The sequence below is a fragment of the Galleria mellonella genome, unplaced genomic scaffold (genome assembly GCF_026898425.1).
Source record: "Galleria mellonella isolate WM207_F2 unplaced genomic scaffold, CSIRO_AGI_GalMel_v1 utg312, whole genome shotgun sequence".
Taxonomy (NCBI): Eukaryota; Metazoa; Arthropoda; class Insecta; order Lepidoptera; family Pyralidae; genus Galleria; species Galleria mellonella.
This window is the reverse complement of record NW_026442074.1, coordinates 9,873,204-9,895,667: the sequence shown is the minus strand read 5'-3', so window position 1 is coordinate 9,895,667 and position 22,464 is coordinate 9,873,204. Positions and strand designations below refer to the sequence as shown.

General features: G+C 33.6%; 1 protein-coding gene and 1 non-coding gene across 17 annotated transcripts in view; both read right to left on the bottom strand.

Annotated features, from left to right (window-relative positions):
* LOC113515173 (golgin subfamily B member 1) overlaps positions 1–22,464 on the bottom strand; it is a 96,402-nt gene that overhangs the window by 44,682 nt on the left and 29,256 nt on the right. For 5 of the 16 annotated variants that reach the window (XM_052896087.1, XM_052896086.1, XM_052896088.1 and 2 more), the window contains 3 exons: positions 19,405–19,460; positions 18,806–18,984; positions 17,147–17,525 (listed from right to left, as the gene is read on the bottom strand). In XM_052896087.1, coding sequence (XP_052752047.1) covers positions 17,147–17,525; positions 18,806–18,984; positions 19,405–19,448 — 602 coding nt within the window. In that variant the 5' untranslated portion in view covers positions 19,449–19,460. Of the gene's footprint in view, positions 1–16,287; positions 17,061–17,146; positions 17,526–18,805; positions 18,985–19,404; positions 19,461–20,191; positions 20,309–22,464 lie in introns of those variants that run through there. The other 11 variants (XM_052896085.1, XM_052896092.1, XM_052896095.1 and 8 more) reach the window with 7 other exon arrangements.
* On the bottom strand, positions 19,108–19,179 carry Trnac-gca (transfer RNA cysteine (anticodon GCA)). Its single transcript has one exon. It is a non-coding gene; the product is annotated as a tRNA-Cys (tRNA).

Sequence of the window (22,464 nt, the reverse complement as noted above, 5' to 3'; positions counted from 1 at the left end):
GTGATTAAAATGTGACGTAATTATTATAACATACTAACATATTTATATATAAACATAACAATAATTTTTAACATACATTAATTGTTTAATTTCCCAAATACGGGACCTAGGCCGTTTTTCTAAATTCCCATTTATCCTACTCTTACGTTCAGACATCATTTACTTAAGAAATAATTGATGGATTTCAATGATAATGATATCAAATTAAAGCTGATACCTTAAGCTTTCGAACGCCATATAATTTTTATAATTGACATTTGTCGTTTTAGTAAAATCAATGCATATGTGCGCCGTCAAGGGTTTGAAATGGATGATAATGGAATGGTAACCCCACCCGCGCTATCGGTATACACCGGCGGGGCACCAGTGAAGAATGATAGGTGAGGATGAAGTAGGTCAGTTAGCCCATCGTGACGAATTCAACAAGAATTGTTCACGATGGTTTCCAGGGGAACCGCGTGGAGGTCGACCTAATAAGGTATATTGCTAGCAATGGGGCTGTCAAACTCCATTGCTAACAATCTTTTGCTCCCCGCCGTCAAGGGTTGAGTCGATTTGGTTGCTCGCGAGTGTATATTGACACACTCCTTTCCCGTAGGGGTCGTAAGAGGCGACTAAGGGAACTTAATATACGAGAGATGATCAGCAGCGTCTCACTTAAAACACCACTAAAGCATAACTGAATTGCCAACCTGTCTGCCAAACGGGGTAACTAAACGCAAAGCTCTCCCCTTATAGGTAATCCTTATGTCCAGCAATGGACAGTTAACGACTAATATAATGATGATGATATATTGACACAATGATAAGCGTTATCAGATATATGTTAGTAACTATTGAGCAGGGGGGGAAAGGGATTGTTAGTAATGGAGACTGAGAATCCCATTGCTAGCAATATACCCAATCAGGTCGACCTCCTCGCGGTTCCCCCTGGAAACTATCATGGTTAATTCCTGATGAATTCATCATGATGGGCTAACTGGCCTGTTTTCATTCTCATCTATCACCCTTCACTGGTGCTCCGCCAGCGTATCTTAGCGCAGGCGGGGTTACCATATCATTTTCACCCATAAAAAAAAAAAAAACTATTGAGCAGACAACTACTTTTACCCGAGGGAGACTTTGTACAAAAGTCGTTTGCTGGGGTAGAGGTACCCAAGAAATCGACTTTTGTACAAAGTCTCCCTATATTATTATTTATGTAAATCTATTTATATTTTGTATATATGTAATAGTAGTATTTAAATATTTCTTTCCAAAACTATCTTGCACTACTGATGCCCACTCAAGACTTCCTGAGGCACTGTGTTATGTTGACTAAAAGGGATCTCTTTTAAAGATAAGTTCACCTTTGCTTACATTATGTCTAATTATTATTATTATTGTATTTCTAAGTGCTATAACTATTACCATTCCATGTTCATTAAAAAAAATGTAAATAGATAAAAATCAGTCGTGTACGACGGGAAGAAGTTTAATAGTCTTTATTGGTTTCCGATCGAGCCGCTGCCTCCAGGTGAATGACCAGCCATGGCCTCGGCGCTCGCGTCCTACTGAGGTCACAACTGCAATATGTATATGTATATCTAAGTATTGTATATACCTACTCATAAGACGATTCAGCTAGTTTGTAGAGTTAGGTACAATTTGGCAACACATATTCCCTTCGTATGTCCCTCCTATACTTGAATCTTGCGTACTCGGTAAGATTTTGTGTCAATTCAACTTTGTCTGGTGTTTCCAACACCCATAACAAATTATATTTATATCGAGTGACGTCGGTAGGTTTGCTCTCTGCCACGTAGGGAAGACTGTAATATAGTGGCCGAAAGGCGAGTCGAGTATTACGTTCACCACAATGGAAACAGCTGACAAACCTCAACCTACTCCATTGGTTATTATATTTGTGAATATATATATATATATATATATACAAAATAATTACAAAATATAAATATGTATATTACAAAATAAAGCGCCCCTATTATTTTTTATATCTAATATCCTAAATGCTACATGCTATATATATATATATATATATATATATATAGATTTTTTTACTATTAAACAAATATTCAAAACTACCCTCTAAAACTAACTTTAAAATACAACATAGCTAATAATATGTATATTTGATATATCATCCATAATGTACTCATAAAATGATAAATTAGTGACTTTCAATGAATTTTACAGTCTATTAAGCATAATGCTGCTAATTGAGCTAAGAAAGTGGAATGGTGAGAGGGACATAACAGCATTGTGACCCAGAGAGGACGCTTGCGTTCACTATTTCACACTCCCAAGCTATATCTCTAGTCAATAATGCAATCGACTTTTTCTTTTATTTTCCAATAGACTGACTAGATAGATCATAATTAAATTGTGTTACACAAATAAAAATAAAAAACAACCACAGTTGTGGCAAAACCAGTTATTTTAATTTAAAAACTAAACTATTAAATCGATTTTTATAAAATTTCTACGGGATCAATCTGTAAGTATATCCTTTTAGATTAAAAAAATATTTTAATCTAAAAGCAACTGTCAGAGTAATGAAGCAACAAGCATAAAACTCCTTCCTTATTAAGTCGGTTGACGAGCACTTTTTGACGCAGAAAAAAATAATAGAGACTTCAAGACTATTAAGATCTTCAAATCTCTTCATCGCTCATTCTGTTTCCGTATCACTTTCGCATGTTAAAGAATGTATGGGACATTACTAGAGACGCATGTAGCATATGAAATGATTCAATTCATCTCATCAACAATTGATTACTTTCACGTCATAACATAAAATTGCATTGTTATGTTTAATAACTACTTTTCTTAATAGTAAAAAAATAAATAAATTCCTACCTTTTTATTATTTATAATACTTGTATATTTTAATTTAAAAAAAAAATAAGTCACAAAAACAATAAGCGAATCAGAACTAAATTAATTAAACTGTAACAATTCAATAGATTCGATCAATTAATAATCAACTTTTAATTTTCGCTACTATGTACTGGACATCGACATCTGGAACCTGACACGATTCAGACCAAATATTTTTTGTTTACATTTTTATTAAGTTCCATTGAAACGATTGGAAGAGATCCATCTTTGAGCGCTTAAATATTTTCCGTGCACGTTCGATGTCCGTAATATATTGGCATAATGTTACCGGAGGCGGAAATTTAAAAGTTTCTTCATACAATTCCATACATTTTGCTTTCTTATTATATCGTCACGATAAAATCGTGTACCGTGCCACGCTAAGATAAATTATAGTTGCTAATCTAATTTTACTAATATAATACAATTAAAAATAAATGGTGTTTGTACATGGAGATATTTAAGAAAAATCAATATTAGTGCTCTAAACTCAATAGAAACTAAAACATAAATTTTTAGAAATTTAATCTGTCTACCTATATGTTTGTTCCGACACCATACAAAAGCCTAAGGTCTAACTTAAAAACTGGTGTATGTTTTACCTGAATACGCCATCTAAACTTAGTCTATTTTAATTGATTTTCCTACTTCAGAAATCCACGTGGTACGAGATAGTGGGCAAAAACTACTGTCATATAAAAATCTCGTTTCAAATGGTCGTTCTTGGTAATCTTTAATACCGTTTAACCGATTTTAATATAGGTAATTTTGTAAATGTGTACTTTTTGTTTCAATTTAAGAGATAGGATAAGTATTTATCCCAATAAGAAAAAATTAGACCCTGTAAGAGGCAAGAGAATGTCTTGTCGAGTCAGCCAGTTTTTGTAAATTATATAACAGATCTCCAATCAAAACAAACTTTACTAATACAATAAAATTGTAACACGACGATCTTAAAAAGACCAATCGATACAAAAACAACTGCACCAAAATGGAGGCAGTTGTTTGAGTTATGTTCCTGAATGCTTAACTTAAAATCTGATATATATAATATATTGATATGCTAACTAGAACTTGAAGTTTTTCTACTTCTAAAATCCATACTGGCATAACGCTAGTACTACATACAAATAATTGTTACTCGTATTGAAACGTTTCTAACAAACCAGTATTGGGCAATTCCTGTAGGTGACGTTTCGTCATGGAAATTCTACCACATTTACATTTCAATTGTTAATAAATATTTGCAACAAGAATACCGCGAATACCAACTGTAACTGACAGTTCGCATTTCTGTTTACTTTCTCTGCCGAGCGAACGAGTTAGCGATTGGAAATTTGGAGTTTGGCATTCGGTTATTATGAAATATACGATTTAATACGATAACTGTACTTTTGCAAACAAACCAATGGAAATCTTATGGCAAATATCATTTTGGACTTCGAGCGAAAGTTATAAGAATTACATTGTCAATATAAACATTAATCAAGTACATATTTGTATATATTTGTCGTTCAAAGTAAACAATGCCAGCGTGACAACAATAAAGTCTATCAGTATCTTAAAGTCTACGTGTATTGGTGCGACAATTGGTCGAGTTATAAAGGCGCCAAGAAGTAACAAACCAACAAACTCAGTTACAAATCATTGCTAGCTAATACATGAAAAAGTAAGTTGTTTTTTCTTTGTTACCTCTTAATAGCTTAATCAATCATTAGGAAAATTTGGTATACACCTACTATATAGGATGGAGAAGGACAAGTTTTTAATTTCAGTCACATGTACAAAATATGATTTAATAAATTAATAATTAAATATATGTACTGCTCATGTCTATAAGCGACGATTACCACTTTACATCAGGCGGGCCGTCAACTTGTTTGCCATTCTAAGTTGTATAAAATATATACACCTGATAGAGAATGCTATATGGCATTAAACTTGTCGCTTGTACAAAGTTTTATTGTGTCAATAAAAAATAAATAAATAAATATATTAAATGTGAAAATTTGTAATTTATAGATAGATAGATGTTTATTAGTCTTTTACGCAAAAACTATTGAAAAGATTTGAATGAAATTTGATACACAAGTAGATTATATCCTAACTTAGTGAATGTTTGTTTTGCCCATCCTTCTAAGTTGAAATTGCCTTCCGAACTTGGACGTAGATTCATAAAACAAATTACCATTTAAAAATATTTACTATTAAGTTTATTTGAAAAAATATATGTATTTTATTTATTTATACAATATTTTATTTTTTATGTATTGATTCACGCGGGTAAAGCCATACAACTAGTAGGTTATAAGTAATTAAATAATTAATTTCCTGCGTTCAAGTTGCTGTATGCAACTTGTGATAAATATAACAGAGAGTCAGCCAACCAAACAAAGTTGTGAAATGACTAGGGTATTGTATTCTCACTTGCATTACATGAATACCGTCATACTGAGGCACGTGTATTATGCAGATGTGACGTTACAATCTCATTAATTTGTTTCGATGCATCAGATTATAATATTTTAATATTGCAATATTATATACGAATTATATTGCAATTTTGCAATACTGTTTTGTACAATTGTTTCTGCCAAGTGGCCAATGCCTATGCTTGCGTGATTGGAAATGGAATGGTAATTCCACATTGACACCAGTGAGAGATGATAGGCGAGGATGTAAGCAGGTCAGTTAGTCCATAGTGTCAAATTCAAGTAAAACTAACCACAATGGTTTCCAAAGGGAGCCACGTGGAGGACGACCTGATAGGGTATATTGATAGAAGGCTCTTAGACCCTACTAACAATCCCTTTCTCCACTATGCTTGGATATTGTAACTTCAGTTCTAATAGCAGTAAATTACGTGTCACAGAAACATAATACGTTAGTCATGAATGCTAATTTACAAACGACTTCATAAAGCAGGAGATTCTCGATTCGGTTGTAGGTATTTTGTTATATGCTTGTTACTAAAAAATATAAAGGTAAAATAACTGATTTCGCCACAAATAAAGTCGATTTTTTTTTGTACAACACAATTTTAATATTGAATAAAATATTTGATACTCGTTGGTACAAAATTATTTCAAGTGAAAAAAAGTAAAAATTACCGATGTAAATATGATCATGTCACACAATTAATGAGTTCACTATGCCGTCATATAAAATGAATTTAGTGAGTAAACATCACTGTAGATATACTATAGTGAAATTTCTTAAAATTGGATTATTATTCAGTCTAAAGCATTACAATTTCGCAACACTGTGCGGCCAATCTCTGCATATAGACTGATGTGATGCACCGGCGGACGGCGGGTGGCGCGCCGACCCAGCGGCGTCGGCGTCGCATTGCCTCGAGGCGAGATTCCGTTGCATTCATTACTTTAATCCCATATAGAAATGATATGATCCTATTATAAGAATGATAACAACCACTGAACGTTAATTTTATTATTTATTTATTCATTAGTACATGTGTGTGTACAATTTAACGGACATAACGCTAAAAGCGTTCGCCTAGTCAACTTTTGGAAAGTATCAGAATACTCTAATGCGGTATTAGTATTAATTGATATACATACACACAAAAATTAACATATATAAACAAATACATGTAAATAACAAATATAACTACATATATATAAGATTATACTATATTATACACGAAAATGAAAATAATAGATAATATTTACCACTCGGATAAAGCATTAAAAACATTACCAGAGGGAGACTTTGAATAAAAGTCGATTGCTTGGTTATCTCTGTCCCATTCGTGTTTCTACCGTGAAGCAGTTGTTTGCATGGCTGTGTTTCGGTTTGAAGGGTGGGATATGGCAGTGAATTTACAGGATACAGAGGAATAACACCTGAGTCCTCAGGAATGGCAACGCATGGGGGGTATCAAAAAACTCTACTTATTTCCATAGTACTGCTCATATCTATAGGCGACGATTACCACTTTTCATCAGGTGGGCCGTCAACTTGTTTACCATTCTAAGTTGTATAAAACAAATAATTAAAAGTGAGCATAAACCTTTTTTTTAAAAGACGTTTTAATCGGAAATCTCTTGATGGTGTCACTTGTTATTATAACCTGTTGCGATACAATTTAATGAAAATGTATGCAAACGAATAATCGACCAGACCATAAGATAGTTTACCAATCATAGTACATAATTACATAATCATAGTATCCAATAATCGTACAAATCAAAAATCGATTAATAGTTTGAATGTTTCCATGTTACTAATTTAATTTGGGGGGAGGCATTAATAGTAATACCAGCCCCATTACTAGCAATATACCCCCAGGTTGATCTCCACGTGGTCGCCCCTGCAAGCTACTGTGCTAAATATCAGATGTATTCATCACGGTGGGCTAACTGACCTGCCTTTTCATTCTCACCTATCATCCGTCACTGGTGCCCCATCAACGTATACCATTAGGAATAATTTAATTTGGAAAGTGTTTCTCTGATAATTTCAACAATATTTGGTTACCTTTTCATTAATTATATATTAATAGACTTTAGTAGCGTATCTCCTGTTCTCTTATGTTCCCAGATTAATCATGCAAAAATTTTACTACCTTACTTAGATTTTTATTATTAATTATTTAATTTTTGTTATTAATCTTATTAGTTAACTATATGTATGATAACATTCTCAGTAATTAATGACAATTAATAACTGAAACTGTAATGTTCTTGTGTACATGTGGTTTAATTTTAAGGAATATTGTTCAAATATTACTGTTATTATTATATTTATTTCACGTATTAAACATGTGTGTAAATGAATGTTACGTGTATAATTAGGTATCGACATTTTTAATATGCTGTATATTTTATATTTTAATAAAAACTTTTTTTTATTAAGTAGATATGCTATTGCCGACAACATAACAAGCCAAGTATTTTATATGCATATTTGAATTTTTATATTATTTTTCTTTTTATAACATTTATGATATATGCTTCTTTCAGACACTTTTTTTATATTATTTTATGAAATCAACGTGTGTTGATTTTATAGTTTCATAGGATATTCCACGAATGCTAAATATAAAAGTATGTAAGAAAAATAAAACTTTATAGAAAAAAGAAAACACATGAAAGGTCATTTCCTTAGATTATATAGATAGAGCATCGAATCTCAAAACCGGGCAACTTTTTATCAGCTAATTGTCAAAAAATTAGCTGACTCGTTTTTCTTTTTAACAGTGTTCTATATACACACAGATACAATGTATCTTGACGCATTATTTAATATATAAAATTAGTATTAATGCATTAAAAATGCAGAAATTATAAGACAATATAAATATAGAAGTTATAAAGAAATCACTCGTAATCACGCAAAATTGTATGAAAAAGTTGACCTGCTTTTCTCGAAGCATTTGTATGGAGTCTAAGGCCATTTCATCAAGAAAAGACAAGTATTCCATTTTCAATTCAAACACATCGTAAAATTTTCATATTGTACAACATATACCCATATTTAACTGCATTACAAAAACGAACGCACAACCTTGTTATTGTAGAGGGAACAAAACACATCCTTGGCTTGGCTTACACTTGAGCAAATAACTGTTATCAAATATCGCTTATTGGTCATAGTTGAGGTAAATCGAACACTGACGCAGTGGTATACGTTCTTCACAGGTAAAAACAAAGCGATGGAATGACTAATGCTTAAAACGATTAATTCTCACAAAAAGAAGGACCAAAAACAACCCACAATACCAACTTTTTTATGCAACTTATAATGGTAAACAAGCTGACGGCCCACCAGATGGAAAGTGGTAACCGTCGCCTATAGACATGACTAGTACCATGTCCAGTAACTTCGGGGTTTATCGTTATTCTAAGTCTATGGTTTATCCTGTAGCATCAAAATTATTTGAATTTAAATTCTAACTGTATTCGATATATTCGAGCAATCTGTTAACCAGTTTTTTTATCATCACTAAAATGATAAACATACATAACACTAGGTCATCTGATTTTTAAGTCATTACCAATATGTGTACTGGCAAGTAAACCATAGTCTCTAACAAGTTCCTAATTTTTTAGGGGAAATACATGTTAGTTGCGTACTTTTGTAAGATGTTCATTTTATGTGTTCTTAATTAATTAACATAATTATCAACAATATAAATATACACATACCATCAAAAATAAAGTAAGCAAATTTCGGTTTCATATGAATATTTTTTTTATTTAATCATGTGAAAACAAATTTGTCTATTACGTCTCGAGTTATCGTATTCAAATTATCAAAGTATGGAAATTAGCAGAGGATTTTAATGGTAGACAGTGTATGATGTCATTAAAAATCTATTAGTACCCAAGTGATCGACTTCAATACTTCATCACGTACTTTTTGTTATATCAGAGGACATTACTTTTTTAAATTTATCTTTTTTATAACATTTTTTTTTATACAACTTTTTATGGAAACATAGACATGAGCAGTACCATGGATATACTGTTTCGCCCATGATACCCCCCATTTACCATGACATTTAGTTTCAGATCATTTTGAAATTGTTTGAAATCATTATATATTAAGTACATAATTATAAATATTAAGTATATTACTATTTACTTTTCTGAATACTGATATAATTACAGGCAGATACAGATGTATCACAAGGCAACGATTACTTTAGAAAATGCATCTTGCACATGCACGTTGTACCAAGGTGTTTGCAACGTGAATACGAGTATTAGATAATTAATTCTGTTTTATATTTTGATCTGTTAATCATAGTTTCTTTTTTGTGTTAATCTATACATATCTTCAACTCCAACAATTTATTTTTTTCTGTTGGAAAAAATTTTTGAAGATGAAATAGGCGTTAATTATTCTTTTGATTTACGTAATATTTTAGTAAAATATTCTTTTGTAGGTTATATGTATTAAATGTTTGCAATAAATTATAAAAGTAATATACTTTATATCAATCCTATTAATACAAATGCAAAAATGTGTGAGGATGGATGGAGGGATGCATGGATAGACGGATGGATGGATGGATGGATAGATGTTGGTTACTCTTTCACGCAACTACTATTACTGGAGAAAAATATTTGGATGAAATTTGGAACATGGGTAGGTTATATCCTAACTTAGCAGATAGGACACTAAATTTATCACGCATGCGAAACCGCGAGATATGGGCAGTATATCAATGGCTTTATTGTTGTTAGGACTGACTAAGGCACACACAAAGCACTTGCTTTTTTTGGTGAATCGGATGTTTCAAGCATTGTTTATTATGTTCAGACATACGATAATATCTGCAAAAAGATTCTCAGACGTATACAGGCTTAAGTTTTCATAGTCATTCAAACGATTTGTCATTCTAATTCCCACAGTGGCTTTGTCGTATAAATTAGGATCAACATTGTATTTATTTAATTATTCAAACTTTATTACAGGTCTTGGTGCATTGAAATTACTAAAAATGTCATTTTTTTTTTTATTTAGAAATAATAGATATTCAGAAAAATATTTAAGTATTATACAATTAAGTACTTTTTTCCAGATTACTATCAGGAGTTGTTATAATTTGCTGTAACACAAGTTGAGAACGGCACATAAAATAGAATTTCTTCGTCACAATAATATTTTAATGGAAAAACAACTATGTATACAATTATATTTACTCTACTATTTAATTTTTTTATGCAATTTAGAATGGCAAACAAGCTAAAGGCACACCTGCTGAAAAATGGTAACCGTTGTCTATAGACATGAGTAGTACCATGGACGTATACTGCTTTGCCCATAATACCCCCCATGCGTTGCCATTCCTGAGGACTAACATGTTATTCCTCTGTTCTCTGTAAATTCTCTGCCTATCCTTATATTCTACTCTTCAAACCGAAACGCAGCCATGCATACACAACTGCTTCACGGTAGAAACACGAACGAGACAGAGGTACCCAAGCATACGACTTTTTGTACAAAGTCTACCACTGTTTAATTTTTCATCTACGATACCGTCATAAACGATATCGTAGACGTGCATGGCATGACGTACTTCATACATTTGCATACATTCTGCTTTCCTGATGTTAAAATTCTATAGTGCCATACTGTGCTACAGTAAACTCTAAAAGTGATAATTAAAAATGACTTAATATGACTGCGTTTGTTTATTTACTAAGATACAATAAAAAAAAATTGTTTCTATTTATTAAAATAAGGTAAGAGAACCATCAATCACTTTAGCAAGATTAGATTATGCTTTTGATCTTACATAAAGAGCTAATACTCGTTTGGTAGTACTTTGATAACAGTCAGATAAGAGGTAGTAAGTTATTTTTAACAGCCATTCCGTATACGTGGAACATTAACGACGCATTACTTAATTACAATTTATATTTATAACAAAAGATTTGACCGTAATGTAAACAACATGTTGTAGATGCTGTTGCAGTCAAAACTCTTAACCCGTTAAAAAGTACTATTGACTAGCAAAAACAGTCAAAAGTACTTTTAACTGAACAGGTTGATCAAAAGTGGTTTTGACTGAAAATTATTGGTGATTAGTACTTTTGATTGCAAATTTGCGGTTAGGTTAGGTTTTTTTTTATGGATGATAATGAAATAGTGACCCCACCCGCGCTATCGGTATACACCGGCGGGGCACCAGTGAAGAATGATAGGTGAGGATGAAGCAGGTCAATTAGCTCATCGTGACGAATTCAACAAAAATTGGTTTCCAGGGGAAACCACGTGGAGGTCGACCTGATATTGCTGATATTGCTAGCAATGGGGCTGTCAAACTCCATTGCTAACAATCCCTTTCCCCCGGTTAGGTTAGGTTAGGTACTTTTAACTGTTATTTTAGTCAAAAGTCTTATTGACTAAAGCATACAGTCAAAAGTACTTTTAACTGATTTTGCTAGTCAATAGTACTTTTGACTGGTTAAGAGTTTTGACTGCAACAATGCAAATGATTTTATAAGTCAATATTGGAAATAAATTATGATTTATAACATAGGTATCCTGTAAGTAATATGTATTGTAACAGTCATTCAATACCTAATAAGAGGTCTCGCCTTCTCTCCTAATACAAGTGGTAAAAACAATCTCAAATCGTATTTTTAATATACCTATTTGGGGGGAAAGGGATTGTTAGTAATGGAGACTGAGAATCTCATTGCTAGCAATATACCCAACCAGGTCGACCTCATCGCGGTTCTCCCTGGAAACTATCATGGTTAATTCCTGATGAATTCATCATGATGGGCTAACTGGCCTGTTTTCATTCTCATCTATCACCCTTCACTGGTGCTCCGCCAACGTATCCTGTTAGTGCAGGCGAGGTTACCATACCATTTTCATCCATCAAAAAAATATACCTATTTAAAAGTAATAATTTGCATTTTTTTATATCTAGGTATGCAAAAACTTTTTTAGTTATAAAAATAAAGAGGTACTTTGTTTTTTCACTACTTCGCTATTTTGTTTTTCAATAAACTCAAATTGGTTGTATTTTATTTATTTATTTATTACATCCACTGGATGAGCTTTACCGATATACCAAATGGCGCAGGCAGGGTTACCATTACATTATTATCCAGTCCAATCTAAAAAACTCACGGAAATGGAAGTAGTCGTCCAATCTTTGGTCTAAAACTTCATTTGGATTATTACAATTTAATCTCCATTTTTAATTGATACACTTACTAACAACTAAACAATACAAATATAATCGCCGTGTGTGCCTCAGCATAGAATTGGCCACCCCTTCCTTTCCCGTGGGTGTCGTAAAAGGCGACTAAGGAAATCCATCTTAAAACACCTCTAAAAGCTTAACTGCGGTTGCCAGTCCGCCTGCCAAGCGTGACAACTACTAGTAAAACTCCCCTCGTGAGGAAGGCTTATGTCTAGAAATAAACAGTTAACGGTTGAAATAATAAAAAAAAAACTAACCAATAGTGTTTTATTTATATAGAAGATACATAAATCTGCAATAAATAGTCTATTTGCATATCATTAGTATTTCGTCCACGCAATTAAAATTTATTGCTCCACTTTCAAATTGGCTCAGTTATGGAACAGGTGGACAGTGAGATTGTTTTTTTTTATATTTTTTTATATTATTAATTTGAATATTTATTATAAGTATATATTATATAAGTATTAAACATCAACACTATTGGGAAATGTTTTGAGAATATACATTTCAGAGCCAAATGTATTATATCTAACTAAAGATATTGACATAAATTAGTATTTATACCTCAAGATGTTCTTAAAAATAATCATTAATTTATATATAATAATAATCGAAACCGAGAAAAAGAAAATATCTCGACTTGGCTCACGAGGTGACCGAAATGGAGGGTGACGTCCACCGAAATTACTCCAATCGTTTTGTCGGTGAACGGTCTTATCCCAACCAGTCTGAAACAACATCTCAGACGGTTGGGATTCCGAGGCGGCTCACTTCCGGGAAAGATGCAGAAAGCGGTGCTCCTAGACACTGCCCGCATTGTATGCCGGTTTCTCTCCCTGGGGCCTTGAACCCGGGCCGACTGTGCTTCTGCCGGGGGTTAGTTTGCCATCTCCTCTTCTTAAGAGGGGAGATGTGAATTTTTGTAAAAATTAAATAATAATAATAACCCTAAGGTTGTCTTGAAAAGATTGCCCTCAGCAATAAGACCGCCTTATTGTATACTGTACTTATACAATTGTATCGTTGTGTTTGTTAATTATTCTGCTTATTTCCTTTATTGTATAATGCGAATAAAATATACTTATTCATTCATTCATTCAATAAGAAATTAATAAAAAAAAATAAGATTACATATTTTTTATGACTTATCTATAAGTACCAACATTACATACATACATACATATCTGTCACGTCTGTCTCCCAATAAGACTAGGCAGAAACAATGGAACGCCAAATGCTTCGATTCAAACAAACCTCTTTCGCTTCTTCCACATTCATCAATCTTTTCATACACGCTCGCCGGTTGCGGGTACTTTTAATTCGGTCCTTCTTCAGCACGTCGCCTATTTGGCCGACATACGTCCGTCTAGGGCGGCCCCTACCGACATCTTCATTCATTCTTGCTCGATAAATCTCTTTCGTAATTCTTCTTTCATCCATCCTCTCCAAATGGCCAAAACAACATTAATCTATTGTAAATTACTGTTGAAATGTTTTAAGGATTTTCCAGAATAACCTATACTTTTAATTTGTTTTAGTTAGTATTGTGAGTATTAAAATATTATATATATGAGCTAGATAGCTATGCGTAAAGTTAAGACCAAATATCCGATATTAGATGCACGTACCTAGTCAAAACATTTTATCGTCGGCATTCCTGAATAGCTTTTATCTGATAATGCTGATTATCGGTTTAAAAACTAACACTATGTCTTCTCGGCGTTATTGTTTCATCAATATGAGTATATTAGTCATCACATAGGGTCCTATCGTGATTAATTTATCAATTTATAAGGTTATTAAAACATTTCTATTGCGATTTTATAATATTTTGTGCCTTAAAACTAACGTAAAAAGACCACGTTTCAGTTCGATCCTATATTTTTTTTTGATGGGCAATACTGAGAATGATGGGCAAAACTGCTGAGTACGTAATTCAGCACTTTTGCCTTCAATTCTATATATTAAATTCAGTCATCGATATATGTAACCAAGTAAGTACATTTTATTAATCCACATGGGAAACAAACACATGTGAAATCAAGTGTTGCCTCTCAAAGGGCAAATGTCACGTTCACATCTGCTCTCGACGATATTGTTTTTAAATTGTACAATGCACTGTGGGCGAGTGCGCAGTCGCAATACCAATTTAAAACGAGTTATTACACAAATGAATTGATGCAAGGGTGTATAATGACGCGTTCAATGTCAATATTAAATAGAGGATAAGTAGAGCTACGATTATCATGGCAATGTTATAGAAACTATGTGGACGCGTACAAAAAACTATGGAGGGGGGAAAGGGATTGTTAGTAATGGAATCTAATTGAACCATTGCTAGCAATACATTTGTAGCAATCAGGTTGACTTCCACGCGGTTCCCCCTGGAAACCGTCGTGATTAATTCTAGTGGAATTCGTCCCGATGAGCTAACTGACCTGCCTTTTCATTTTTATCTGTCATCCCTCACTGGTGCCCCGCCAGCGTATCCCGATGGCGCACGCGGGGTTACCATTCCATTATCAACCATTGAAAAAAAGTTTATGGATAGTAGTAAAATTTAAAAAAAAGTTTATAATAATATCGGTACAATAAGACAGATGCCCATGCGGTGTTACATCATACACACATATTTGTCACGCCTGTCTCCCATTAGGGTGATGCGGTTTTACGTCCGTATTAAAAAAAAAAAAAAAAACTTAAAGCATCTACAAACCTACGTCAACTATTATTATTTAGACACTTTCTTTCTAAATTATGAATTTAGCGCAAAAATATGTCAAAAAAAACCTCAATTTCGAAAATAGATTTAAGTTAATGTTTGACGTTTTTATAAATGAAAGAGTTAATAAATTTTGAACTTCTAGTAAAAACTGATAAGTAACTATATATATAACTAACTATATTTTATAACTAAGATTGTGCTTCACAAAAAGAAATCGATTTCAACTGTAGCAAAAACAGTTGTTTTGATTTTCAAACTTAATTGAAACATTTTTTAAAAAAAATTTACGGGACTAATCTGTATGTTTCTTTCATATTAAAAAAGATCTTTCCAAATCGGTTTACAACTGATCGAGGTATGAAGTAACAAACATGAAAAAAATACAACCGAATAATAACAACGAAAATAACAAACCGAACCACCTTCTTTTTAAAGTCGGTTAAAAATGGTGATTAGTGATATTTCTAGTTACACCTAGATTAGATTTATGCACAGTTTACACTATTTTAGTGGCACAAAATTTAGCTCTGGATTACAACTGGAACTAAACTACACTGGATCCAATGGAAAGTCAAGCATCTCAGGTCCAGTCTGTTTAAATTATTCTAGTTGCACTTTATTGTTGGAATCGACCGTTTTACTGGAATTCCTATTAATAACCGGCCATTATTTTTAGATAAATATCTATCGACTTTTAATGAGTAAAATTGAATACTATTATTAATCATATTCACTTAGATAATAATAAAAATATAGCATAAAAATGTCAAACAAACAATTTAACATTCCATAGGATATAAGTTACAGGAAATTCCTAAAAATAACAAAAATAATGAACACCCTCAGTCAAGTGGTACATAGACATAATTACATTATAAGAGAACTGCCTAGCTACAGTTTACAACTAATAGGTACATATTAAAAGAAATCTTTCTAGGTATGCATAAACCACATTTGTTACAAGATATTGCCCTGTAATGAATACCTATTGAATAGAAATCAGTTGACCAAATGATTTCCAAACACCGTGTAATTTATTCCCCGAACAATACTCGTGATTTTACAACTTTCACATCACGCATTACAGATAGACACTCAATACAATAATGCCAATGTTTGATGTCCCACCATCAAACCGACAACAAGCAAATAGGTAGTTACAATAATTGTCTTTTAGTAGCCACATCTGGCGTAGCGCCTTGTAAGTGAACACATTGCACCATTAATTCCGATCAAGTACAACACACCTCACAAATATGCACAAACTAATTAACACACCATCTTTTTAAAATAAGACTAAAGTTCGTTTCGTTTAAAAAAGTTCGAAATAAAACACTACACTACACCGGCCTGACCGGACAACATACGCGGACCAACGTACCAAACAAACTTGTCTCTTGCTTGCTGTTGCCTTTGCTTCGCTTCTCATACCAATGACAGAGATAGGAATATACCACGTTTCTTTCTATTACGATGTTAAGTTAAAAAGATTCTAATAACTTGATAACAACGAACTCAATCTGCTGTTTAAATTATGCGGTTAATACAAGAAGGAAAATATCGTATAAGTATGAAGAGTACAGACAGAGAAAATCCAACGTCTGTGAAAGAGAGAATGCACACTAAGAAACAGATAAAAAACGACCATTCGTCACGTGTGCGGTGTACGTCATTACATTCAGTGTAAAATAACCGGTATTACATTGAATTAAGATTCAAATTTAATTTTATAATAAAGGTATGGTTTGTTTACCTGGTTCTTTGGCGCGCTATTTGAAATATATATCTACTAAATAGGGCAGTGCCTTCCTTGGAAGAGATTAAGTAATAAAATAAAATCCTACCTTACAGGCGTAGGAGGTGCTGGCCTTTTAGTACTTTTCACTTCATTTGCGTTCGTCCAAATGTCGTTATTATTAACAATCTTTGTTGATTTTAATTTTTCGATCACTTTTGGTTTTAAAGATGGCGGCAATATACTTTCGGTTGGCGTGTCGGGTACGTAAGACTTTTTTACTATTTTAATGATTGAGTTCGATCTCTTTAGCTCATGTTTGGGGTTCTTCGGAGCTTTTCTGGGCCCTCCAGGGTCTGGTGTATGTATATTTGTCTTGTCTGGCCGTTTTAATTCAATGGATAATCTGTTAGGTTTTTTTAAAGGTGGTTTGGTAAGATCTGCTCTTCTGAGTTTTACCTTTGTCGATGTTTCTGGTAGTGGAGGCGCTGAAAAAAGATGCATTTTTTTATTATAATTGATAGCTGCTTGCTCTCTTATTCATAAAAACTAAAATGTCCTACAAACCTACTTAAATTATAAAAGTGTTTTGTCATTGTTTTTCACATTGAGAAATTAGTGCAAAAGGACAAAACACTTATATAACTAAAATTGGTTTATTATTTTTATGAATAAGGACATTTTTATGAATAAGCTGATTAGCTTTTATTTCTACGTTACACCTATTTGCCAAAGAATGGTTATATCTAAGAGATAACACTAAGGTCGGTATTGATAAAAAAAAATTACAATGCTTTCTATTGTATCTTGTTTCTTGCTTTCATCGCACGAGAAATTTCTATGCAAAATTTCAAATTTGTAGGCTTTATGGCCGCTTTACTGACTTTCTACCTTTTAGGTACTAAGTATTAAATACCTATCCATTTACAGGCATTAAATAGATCTACTTAAATGGTTGTATATACATTTTGACAAATGATTCATTGATTACTAAGTAGAGTGATTTAAATAAGGGGCGAGTAATGAGTCAGGTCGCTAAAATTCATCAAAAAATATTTTAGTCGACAGTGAAATTCATATAGACCCTTGAAATTGAATGAATGACATTGCTCATCCCTAATACATAACGAAGTGGGGGGAGGGGGGGAGGGGGGTTGACCTCCACGTGGTCCTCCCTGCTGAAACCATCGTGCTGAATCCCAGGTCTAGACTGGTCCTTCCCTCATACACTGCCACAAGGAACGATCCTGAGCCACCTGCATCCACTGACTCCCTGTAGTCCATTTGTGGTCGTCATTGCATCTAGTGGGGGGTCGTCCTACAATGTGTTTGCCCGTACGTGGTCGCCAACTAAGAACCTTTCTTCCCCAATGATTATCGATTCTTCGAGCCATGTGACCAGTTTACTGACACTTCAGCTTGCTTATCCTTTGTCGGTTACTTTGCATACATGTAAATTATATCCTAACTTAGCACATAGGATAGGAGGGAAAGGGATTGTTAGAAATGGGGATTAATAACTCTATTACTAGCAATATACCCTATCAGGTGGACCTCACTGTTCCCCCTGGAAACCATTGTGGTTGATTCATTTGCGAATTTGTCAGGATGGGCTAACTGACCTGCATCATTCTCACTGTTGCCCTACCAGCGTATACCATTAGCGCAGGCAGATTCACCATTCTATTAGCATTCATTAAAAAAAAAAGCACATAGCATACTTTAGGCGGAGCTGCGGGGTACAGATAGTAAATAATATAATCCTCACCAGTTTTAGGCCTATTCCTCGTAACAGGTTTAGTCTCCGCGCTGCCTATCTTGGCGGTTGTCTCGACTTCCGGTGAGGCGGCCTGCACCGCCTTGCTACGAGAGCTGAAGGTGGCTTTGAAGAAATTCGAGGCGAACCCTCGCCGCGCTGCTAACGACTTCGAGCTGGATTGCGGTTGTCTAGGAATAAATAAATAAAAATTCTTCGAGTCTATGTTACGATAAATTCCAAAACTGTACGAGAATCATTATTTAATTAAATAATATCAAAATGTTACAAAAATAAATAAATAAAAATGATATAGGGGGCACCCGGGTTTGAACCGGGGACCTCTCGATCTGCAGTCGTATGCTCTACCACTGAGCTATACCCCCGGTGACAGCGATAGTCAAAAATAGCATACACAATATAAGATTGTTACCGCCCTCTATCGTTACGGTATGCAATGTTGCCAATTCGTAATTATATCATCTGCACGATAGATGGCACTATACATAACAATTCATGTCTTGAGCGCTGTAATTTGATTATTCTTTTTTACACTTTAATATTAAACAAAGCTTAACATTTATATAAATTATATATATTTTTAAACATACTGTAGTTTGATGTTATTAGGCACCCCTGGCGCCCTCTGCTGCATAACCTCCTCGATCTGAAACAAATAACAGACAAGATTTATTAAAATGGTATTTAATAAAAATACAATAGTTATTATTGAGCAATAATTTTAAACATAGGTCAGTGCTTAGTAGATTTAAACGATTATTAAGGTGCATACTTCTCTTAAATAAAATACCTAATTAAATTATAAACAATTTCAACAGAATAATCATACCAAAAAATTTTTTTTCTGCAATTTACTATATTACCAAACATTAATTTGAAAATAAAATTTGACAATTAAAATGGGACTGATAAAAAAATTAATCTCATCAATTATAAAAATAATTAGCTTTGCCAGACGTCCACGAATACATTATTTAATTTTCAGTACTCAAACTAACTAACAATTTCTTTTTTATACAACTTAGAATGGCAAACAAGCTGACGGCCCACCTGATGGAAAGTGGTAACCGTCGCCTATAAACATGAGCAGTACCATAGACATAACAGAGTATACTGTTACGCCCATGATACACCCTATGCGTTGTCATTCCTGAGGACTCAGATGTTATGCCTCTGTACCCTGTAAATTCACGCCATATCCCACCCTTCAAACCGAAACACAACCATGCAAACACAACTGCTATACGGTTGAAACACGAATGGGACAGAGGTAGCCAAGCAAACGACTTTTGTACAAAGTCTCCCTCTGGTAAATAAATGAGTAAACATTTAACAAACACCATAATTCATTATTAATATAACAAATAAAATACATACGGATAAAGTGTTTCTAAACATTTTCAGCACTAAAATTGTTAACTAAATATTCTTTGTTTCACAAAAAACAAAGTAACAAATGAAATTTTGTAACTACAAATATACTACTAGCATTGGCTTATCTTCGATGCAGAATTGTCTTATCGTTAATCCTTTTATGATTCGATTATACACGGTTATTCGCATTATTATATCTCGTAATCTATACTATCCCACTGCTGGGCAAAGAACCTCATTTACCAAATCGGTATATGTATTTATTTTATATCTATATCTACACGTATCACTATTTTTACAGGTACTAACCTAATACAACAGGGGGGGGGGGGAAGGAATCGTTAGCAATGGAGTTTGACAGCCCCATTGCTAGCAATATGCCTTATTAGGTCGACCTCCACGTGGTTCCCCCTGGAAACCATCGTGAACAATTCTTGTTGAATTCGTCACGATAGGCTAACTGGCCTGCTTCATCCTCACCTATCATCCTTCACTGGTGCCCCGCCGGTGTATACCGATAGCGCAGGTGGGGTTACCATTCCATTATCATCCATTAAAATACAACAGGGGGGAAAGGAGTTGTTAGTAATGGAGACTAAGGATCCTATTGCTAGCAATATACCCAACCAGGTCCACCTCCTCGCGGTTCCCCCTGGGAAACTATCATGGTTAATTCCTGATGAATTCATCATGATGGGCTAACTGGCCTGTTTTCATTCTCATCTATCACCCTTCACTAGTGCTCCGCCAGCGTATCCCGTTAGCGCAGGCTGGGTTACCATACCATTTTCATCCAATAAAAAAAACCTAATACAACAGTGTAACAAGATATTTATGTATTGAATGAATGAATGAATGAGTATAGTTTATTTGCATTATACAATATAGGAAATAAGCAAGGCAATTTACAAACAACGATACAATTGTATAAGTACAGTAAGGCGGTCTTATTGCTGAGAGCAATCTTTTATTTTATTGTATATGCATATACATATATGTTTATGTATATTATATTGTTAAGAGACTTTCAAAAGACATCCTTTTTTTTTCTTCTTTCTTCACAATTGGTCGGATTTTCCTTACGACTATATTATGTACTTTATAGGGACTACCGGTTTCACTTACATATAATTAGATCAAGAAAGCTCGAATAGTTTCGGGACCAATTCAGGACCCTTAACCATGTGTTAAAATATGCGCATACATTTTAAAATATTTTTTTACGAAATTTTTAACGATAAAATTTGTAGAAATTTTGTATGACACTCCGTTTGTATGTTTGTACCGGCATCAAGCAAAAACATCTGAATCAAATTGGATATAGTTTTTACAATTGTAATCCTAAAAGTCTAATGTCTTATCTTAATACGCAATCTGGAAGTGATCTATATAATTGGTTTTTCTACTTCTGAAATCCACGCGTGTGAAGTAGCGGGCAAAAACTAGTCAGTATTATATAAATAAATACACGATTTCACGTTCTAAATTTAAATATATACAAATTAATATACCCACAAAATATCGTGTTTACAATTGAAGATGCTTGTTTTTTTGCGGAGCAATATATCTACATATACGAGTACTTGTAGTGAAGGCGATCAACGACCTCCAAAAAAGGCACCCTAGAGATGTAGCACACACACACAGACTGTTCTAGTTGGTACACGAACCTATCGATAGAGACGTTATCGCTACCGCATACTTGAAATGGAACGAGATCGCTGACATCACAATAATTATTCAACAAATTTCTTCAGTTTCATTAATGTTCACGCTCATTAGCGTATTTAAGGTTATATTCTAAGGGAGGCCTGGCCCCTTAAAATAACTTTACGTACGCTTAGAAATGTCTTTGAGCATAATTAAAAGCCCCGCTGGTACGTTGGGATGGGCAAAAACAAATCTGAGATGGGCACAACCGACCCGGTCTCATATGGCTATGTTCCACCTTATTGTTTCTATGTAAACGTAATGTGTACATAAAAAAAATCTGCGATGCTCCGCTTAAAATTACACTCGCCTATCCCACGGGAACATTGCGGTTTTCCGCATCAGTACTCTTTCCCCCTTATGGGAAGATATCAGTTACTAGAGTTTCTTATTTCAAAATACTGCACGATTATGTTTTTAATACAATAATAGTTTTATTTAATCCTTATTACCTTATTAATGTTATAAACAAACATTCTTGTTTATTACTAGATAATATTTTTGTACAAAAGTCGAATGCTTTGCGGGTACCTCTGTCCCATTCGTGTTTCTACCATGAAGCAGTT